Below are 8,390 nucleotides of genomic sequence, written 5' to 3'. Positions count from 1 at the left end.
CCCACAACACTATTTACACATTTAAAAATTATTTTGCTACAGTGTTTTCAGCAACAATCAGTTTTTAGCAACTTTCAGCAATAATAAGTGCTATCCAAACGGACCCATAGTCTGCAAGATTTTGCATATAATCTAATTGAGAGTCTGGCCCCAAAAAAATTAATATTAAATTTAGAATTGGAACCTTAGAGCATTCACAGCAATGAATCTAAAATTTTAGCTATTTAGCTACACAAAAAGTCACTTTATCTATTTTACCTACACACGTACTGAGTAGTGGATCTATTTGGCTTTCAACACAATAAAATAATATAAACATCACAATAAAATAATATATCTCCTACAATAAAATAATATATCACACTATCCACAAAAACATCTACAGCACCAATTACAACCACCTCTACCATCAGCCACAACCACAACCACAACCACACCCACAACCACCACCACTAGCCACAACCACCACTCTACTTTGGCAACCACAACACAACATAGAAAAAAAAAAAAACACACACACACACACAAAAACAAAACTAAGGAACAAGCTACTGCTAAAGCCAAAATACACAAAACCCACTGCCATAGCTAAAATCAACCACCACCACCACCACAGCCACCAAACTCATATGAAAATACATTAAATATATATATATATATATAAAACACTCAATCATAGATCGATGAGAGAGAGAGGTGAGAAGAGTCTTGGGTCGGAGACGTTGAGGCCAGCGAAGGCTTGGGCCGATGACGTTGAGGCCGGCGGAGGCTTGGGTCGGAGGCGTTGAGAGAGAGAGGTGAGAGTGACTGAGAGAGAGAGAGGCACGGATTGGGCGATGGGGCTTTGGGCGGGTCGGCGAGCTGGGTCGGTAGAACAGATTAGCGTTGAGGGAGTTGGCTGGCGAGCTAAGGGATGAGGGAGCTGGCCAGCGATCTAGAGAGAAAAAAAAAATTTAAGGAAGAAAGAAGAAAGAAGAGAAGCCGGAGAGAGAGAGAGAGAGAGAGAGAATAGGAAATGTTTATTTAATAAGAGAAGAGAGAGAAGTTAATAATAATAATATATATATTTTTTTTTAACCTGTGAGCTATAGTGCATATCTAAAGATAAATGTGCACTGTAGCTGAGGAGCTAAATTTTTTAGATTTTGCACATCTAAAGATAAATATGCATTATAGCTGAGGAGCTAAATCTAAAAGATAAATGTGCACTGTAGCTCCACTACTGCATGATGGTTTTTTGTGATTGAGAGATGAAAAAAATACCGTTATACCTATATAGCACCACTGCTGTGAGTGCCCTTATGTCAAGAAGATAATTGCTTTCATCAAACTCTCTCACAATTTGAACTACGAATACATAGTCCTAGTTTTAATTAGAGGAAACAAACAAGAAAATAAGAACCTATAATGTCAAACAATACACCTTAACTCTATGATTTATTTAGTTATTTAAAAATTCAAGAAACTATGTTTAAGATAATGTTCAAAAGCTTGAGGCCAACTTGAGCAGACTTGCTTGTTGCTTCAAAAATGAAATACCTTCCAGTAAATAACACGAAATGCATAAAGATCTACAATCATGGGCCATACGAATTCCAGCTTATTTACATACAACAAATGTTGTCTACCTCTCAAATCAAATAATTCTTGTTAGAAACGGCAAGGGACTCTCAGTAGCTTGAATTGAAATGCATCTTGCATAAGCTAAAAATGAAAAGCATCTCAAATGCTAAGTCTAGACATTAGGAAGAAACCCCATATGGTAGAAGTGCAGCAGCCACAATCCTACCTTCTTCATTCAATATGTTGTAAGTTGTTGAAGCGTTTCTCTACAACAAGTGAAACAAAGATCATTAAGATAAGTTAGCACTGTAGTCACATCCATTTTGGTTGGTGTCTTGGTTTTACAATAGGAAAATGATCATAAAGAAATACGTTGGTTTCATGTACAACACTCCCTAGACAAGTGTACACATGCACCCAGAGAACGAGCCAGAGATGCAATAATAAGGAAGTGCAGTAGTATAGAAAGACAACACACTATCTGCTAACCTATGTTAAAGAAAAAGGAGGGGGTTAGCCTTGTGGGGAGGGGGGAATTTAAACCTATAATTTAAATTGGAGGAATAGTTTAGGCCCATGAATTACCTCAACACTCTATAGTAGGACCTGTGAATTAATTTCTACCTTATATGTTGGATTGGTAATTTTGCCTAAAGCTTTGATAGAGTGCTTGAAATTGAAGCCTAAAATTGTGAACAAAGTGATATTTTTAATTTGTTTTGGGAGAGAGGGGGGTGGGGGTGAGATGTGTGGCGGAAATTGAAGAAAAGGTTTAGCCTGTTTGGCCTTACTCATGGACAATTTTCTTTTCTTTTTTGGCTTTATGATTGATTAGGCATGTAAAATCTAAGTTCAGTCAAATTGATTTCTTTTACTTTTTCCACCATCATGCCCCCACCATATACATAGCAAAAAACAAAAATAAATTAAACAAAAAAGAATTAAAGTGTACTCTGTTTATGCTAAATCAGTAGACCATATATTCCTTAATAAAAATTTTAGCCAATTCAGAAAATAGAACATTTTCACAGTATTTTTGCTAGTATGTAAAGGAATTTAGAGACGCTTATTACCAAATTAGCTGCTAGCTCAAGGAGCTCACACCCCAATTATACAAATTTGCTGTGCCACAACGACTATTCTCACAGATGACAGTGAATGTATATTTATCAACCAAAAAAAAGAAAAAAAAAAAAAAAAAAAAGATGACAGTGAATGTAAGGAACAAATGCATTAAAGATTCTTTTAATAATTTAAAATGGAAGTTTTCTTCTTGCCCTCCTAGCTTAACCTAACAAACAAACAACAAAATGATCGATTGGGATGGACAAAAGCAGTGCCTTCAACCCTAACAGTTGGGCCAGGTAAACATGGCAAAACACCAAGTAGACCTAACTTGCAGCCAGATCAATTAACCATAGAACTGTGAACCTCTTACGCATTTCTCGTATAGGGAAGCTTTACCCTATTATTCCTTGGAATATATATTGGCATTTTTCAACACCCAATCCCATTATGTGGCCCCTGAATTTTATTTTATTTTTTCTTTTCATTCTACACCTCACTCTCTTTCATTGCCTAGTGCTCTGATAAAATTTTGAACTTGGTCTTATTTGCAGATATGCCCCAATCAAACTAATTTGATTGGAAAATTGTGCTACTTTTTTCTTCCTCTATTTATTCTCTTTTCTTCAGGTGAAGAAGAATAATGTAACAATATCAACTTTGTTTAGAAAACCTATGTATTTTTTATTGGTGAATTTATGCAGAGTAAAAAGTAAAGATACGAGACAAAATTTAACAGACTGAAGGAAGTAAACCCCAGGGGGAAGCTAAGATACCGAGTCAAGGGCTTCCAACTTCATGCCAGTAGACCGGATGAAGCGCCGAAGTTCAGGATTTACTATTTCAATATTCCTCCCACAGCCAAGTATCAAAATCTCTGACATGAATTAATACAAGTAGATGGTCAATAGAAAAATCAACAGAAGATTAATATAACAACTGGACCAAATCTTAAAGGAGAAAACCCTTAAACTATAGATATCATATAATACATACATAAATAAAAACTTGATATATACACATAATACGTGTATATTTGGAAGTTATAGTGACTTACATAATGATTCCAGTACTCTTGACAGGATGCATATTTATTGGCATTAAGTGTCCATTTGGAAACAATATTTATTGACTTTTAGTTTTTTGCTAAAAGTGTGCTAAAGTATACTTGTACTTTGAAAAAGTGAGAAAAAGTAAAAAAAAAAAGAAAAAAAGAAGAGGTTTTTAAAAGCTATACATAAAAGTTAAAAGCTGAGCTTATGAGCTCTAGCCAAACAGACACTAAGGCTCATATTAGGTACTTAAGGACATAAAATTGCAAATACACATGCATGAACTATCTTGGCAACCTGCAAAGTACATATGAAATGATAGTAGAACAGATTTCAATTCTTTATTGTTATAGTATCTAGATGTCAGCAAGCCTATATAACTATTTGATGGTGCTCAACATGATGGACCATAGACAAGTTGCCAATGATTCACATAACATCTGGGTCACATTTTGAAATATGAAGTATAGCTTAATAAAGGGGAAGACTAGCCCTTAAAATTTATTTTGACTGTCATATGTAATCAAAATCACCTGTATGAAGCAGTCATTAACACTACACAAGTTCCATGTGATAAGTAAAAACAAAGGACCAACCAGACAGGATTGTCCCACAATTTGAATTCTCACCTGGAATAGGCCGCAAGGTTTGGAAGATAGATAAGCTGCATCATAACATAAAGCTATCATTTTCAGATAGAGGTGCATGATAAACTTCATAGACTCTTGTTCCAACTAAAAGAATATTTGCACTAGGGAACTTCAAACTCCTAAAAAATTTATGGAAATTGGGAATATCACAGGAACAAAGCAGTAACTAAATATGTGGATACAACAATATATTCAAACATATGAACCAACTACATCCATTGTACAACGCAATAAATCATTCAAAAGTAGAGATTGGAGAATTAGAAAAGTCAATGCACGGTTATCACAATTCTACCCAATTTAGTGTATTAGACATTGGCTGATGCAATGACAAAGAACTCAGATTACAAACCCTAATGGTAACAAAATTAGCTATAATTGTTACAAATTAGCAATCCAAGCATGACACAGGTTGTGAAAGTTACACAAGAAGATCCTTTCCTACTTATTCAATAGAATCAAAAGTTTTTCCAAAGACCCAAAAAAGTGCACTCTAGTATTTTATTTTTATTCTAACCAAAATTGCAAATAAACAAACAAAGTCTTAACAAGCTTACACACGTCGTATACACAATCCAAATCATAGTTGTCAATCAATTCCATTCCATTCCAGCTAGAAAAGCTGAAATATTCCGTTCCAATCACTAAACCAAATCAAATTCCCGTATGTTTTGGTTTCTACTCGTATTCCTTAGATGGGCTACATTATATGTTCCTCAATTAAATTCAAACACATAACAACATTAAATTTACTTTTCTTTGGAAAAGAAAAACATTGTTTATGCTTCATATGCAACCTTGTCTTCAAATTTACATCTACATTTCTTCTCTTTACTAATTTCTATTTCTATCTTCTACCTCATTCTCTCATGGAAATGATGTTTTGTTCATTGACAAAATCAAACAAAAGCAACTACTTTGAATTCAATTAAAAAAAAAAAAAAAAACCCATGATTGAAAAAAATAACAAGAACCCAAATCACAACGGAATTGAAAACTTTGATTCAATTTGTGATACATTGAAATTGTCAAGTGTACACACCTTTCAGGAGTGATGTCTGAAAACTTGGTGGGGGCCCAAGACATGAGGAAGTTCCCAACGCAGAGCAAGCTGCCCTCATAGTCGACGCCATTGACGTTGAACCCAGTATCAGAATAGCCTTTAAAGCGAAGCTGGTCTTCGGGGACATCGTTGATCAGGTTGACCTGATCGTAGAGCGAGAAAGCGCGTCGAAGAGATGGTAGTACGGATGGGTTCGTGGGTTTTGGGTTTAGAAGAGATTCCTTTCGGAGGCTTCGAATCAGGTTCGGCAGAGTTCCCATGGCTCTCTGTCTCACCGCCATTTCTCTCTCTCTCTCTCTCTCTAGAGCTTTCTTTCCAACGCTTGGATGTTTTAGTTTTATTTTATTTGCTGGGCTGTTTTGGATGGTTTTATTGTTGAAACTTGAATAACCTTTTTAACCGGGATTAACGACAACCAGGTCCAAAAAAAATTTCGAAACTTCCGATTTGATCCCTAAACAGTAAGCATTGTTTGGCTCGCTGGTTAGTCTTACTTCTCTTTTAGAAACCAAATTGGTTGATTTTAAAATGTTTTAAACTTGTTCGGCGCAAATCTTAGGATAGGTTAATAGAATTTTCAAGCATTTTAACACCGGTCAATTTAGTACCTAAAGAATAAACACAGTTAGGTTTATTAGCCTTTTTTCTCTTCTCTCTAAGAGCTAAATTGGTTGGTTTTAAAATGTCTTGAACTTGTTTGGTATTAGTGCAAATCTTAGAGTAGGCTAATGAAATTTACCAATATAATTTTAGTTGCTGCATTTTATCCCCAAAAAAAAAAAAATCATATTATTTTCTTTTTCTGGCATAAAAATTTTCTTTATTTTTTGAAACTTGCTTGAAAATCAAAATATATACTATTACAATTGAAGGAGTTTGGAGGGTAAAAGATTAGAGGAATTCTAACAAGATTCTTATAATTTTGAGAATTTAATTACACAACACATTGAATGCTAAATTCCCACAAATATCTTACCCCAAAACAAAAAAATTCCCATAAAAATCATATTTACTTGTTAGAATTTGAGAATTGCATCATTGTTATTTAGTGCTGGTCAATATATTGTTTCAGTGCATGTAAAACAGTGGATCAAATTAAGGCTTTAGAATATGAATAACAATAGGAGGTTGGTTAGTGTTACACCAATATCCTTATCGTTCTCAATCAAAGTTTGCACTCTCCATCTTAGGAGAAAAAATAATAGATAAAAGCCTCACGATTGTTCTACCCAAATCAAGATCAATTGCTTTGTTTTCACAGTTTATTTCAAATAAAAATTCGTTGCTCAAATGTCAATGTTGAAGAGCATAACATTAAAAGCTATATAACAGATGTCAACTTCAAAAATTGCCATAGGGTTTGACCCAAAACCACAACACCCCCACCCCCCCCACCCCCCCCAAAAAAAATTTGGTCAGATTGATTTTTACAAGGGAACATTTCCACCTTTTTATTACATATTGTAACCAAAAAAATCTAGAGGCAAAATACATCAAGGAACCGTGTATGGTGCAGGCAGAAATGGAAATGGTGCAACAGAGGCATACGCTACAGGTGGGCGTGCTTGTTTCCTGACTCTGGATTGCATCACCTCATTCTCATTAAGGTTTTCACTTTCTTCATCTTTAGTTTCCAGGAAAGATAAAATCTCAGCTGAATTGTCTTCTTTGATACATTGTTCGTTATCGGGGAGGCGGTGAACTAGAAGCCCAGTCATGAATACAGGAAGATATAGAAGGCTAGCATGAAACATCCTCCTAGCTTTTTGTGCAGTGCGATCTCTATAGAATGAAAATGCTGCAGCACTTATTGCAAGAGTAAGGACTGATGATTCAAGACAAAACCATCCAGAAGTCACACCCCCTGCAGACAACATTCAATAAGGTAAATGAGAAATGAGATTAAGTCAACACAAAGTAGTATTTAAACACAAAAAATGCAATTGCAGCACCCATTCACTAGTGATCAGTTCTTTGCCATTGCCCTCATGTAGAACATATTACTTTTTTTATTTTTTGGCTATAGTAAATTGCGGGATTGAACCTGCGAACATATTACTTGAAAGAACACAAATGTCAATGCTACAAAAACTGATCGAGGGAAGGAAACTACACAATGTAGACTAGGCATCCATGTTCTTCATAGTGATGATTTGTTTCCACATCCAATTATCAGCATAAATTTGGCAAACAAACTTAGATGGTTGAATATGGATTTCATAAGGTCATTATGACGGAGAGATTGGCAGATGATGTATTGAACCAGGCAACATGTAAGAAAACTATGATATAATGATAAATAGTCTTCTCAATTACCGCAAGTTGGATAAAAATAACTTTAAACTAATTTAGACTCTCTTCCTTTTTCTTTTCTTTTTTTTTTTGGTAAAATGCAAAATTACCCCTTGAATTTGGGTTATGCCCGTTCATTTGGGCATTTTGAGCCCAAAACACACGTTTTGCAAAAAGCTGGAGCAATTTGTGCGTTTGATTCAATCCAAAACGTAACTTTTTGAAAAAGTTGCGTTCTTAGCCAAGGCTGATAACGCGCTAAGAACGCGCAAACCTTATGGAGCTGGGGAGGCCCATAAAACAAAAAAGTCCAATGCGCGTTTGTAACTATCGTTAGCTCTTCCTTCAATTACCAAATTACCCTTGATAAAAGTCCACAGTTCTCATACCTTCTCATCTCTCTGCTCTCCCTTTGCCCTGAAGTCACTCTCATGCCTCTCATCTCTTCTCTCTGCTCTGCGCCCTCTCCGTGGTTTCTCTGTCATCCGTTGAATCTTCTTCCTCTTCTTCTTCTTCTTTCTTTCGTCTTCTTCAACGTGCACTGATCTGTATCTTTTTTTTTTTTTATTTTATATTTGTGTAATCTGATCTGAGAAATACCTTTTGAAGGTAGAGATTTGATCAACAAAATACAAGCAACACTGATCTGCTACCAAAAACCACTAGGTACCAACACTGATTTGAATTTTTTTTTTTTTTTTTTAC

The 8,390-nt window shown here is 35.2% G+C and overlaps 1 protein-coding gene across 1 annotated transcript; it reads right to left on the bottom strand.

The window, feature by feature from the left end:
• Nucleotides 1–1,527: 1,527 nt before the first annotated feature.
• On the bottom strand, nt 1,528–5,836 carry LOC111998456 (uncharacterized). The gene is made up of 4 exons (XM_024030553.2): nt 5,373–5,836; nt 4,310–4,344; nt 3,405–3,505; nt 1,528–1,829 (listed from the first exon to the last, which is right to left on the bottom strand). The coding sequence occupies exons 1-4, from the start codon at nt 5,672–5,674 to the stop codon at nt 1,743–1,745; spliced, it is 525 nt and encodes a 174-aa protein (XP_023886321.1). The 5' UTR covers nt 5,675–5,836; the 3' UTR covers nt 1,528–1,742.
• Between the last annotated feature and the right edge of the window lie 2,554 nt (nt 5,837–8,390).

This window comes from Quercus suber, unplaced genomic scaffold (assembly GCF_002906115.3).
Source record: "Quercus suber isolate HL8 unplaced genomic scaffold, Cork oak 2.0 scaffold_260, whole genome shotgun sequence".
Taxonomy (NCBI): domain Eukaryota; kingdom Viridiplantae; phylum Streptophyta; class Magnoliopsida; order Fagales; family Fagaceae; genus Quercus; species Quercus suber.
Note: the sequence above shows the minus strand (reverse complement) of the source record. Positions and strands in the feature narration are given on the sequence as shown.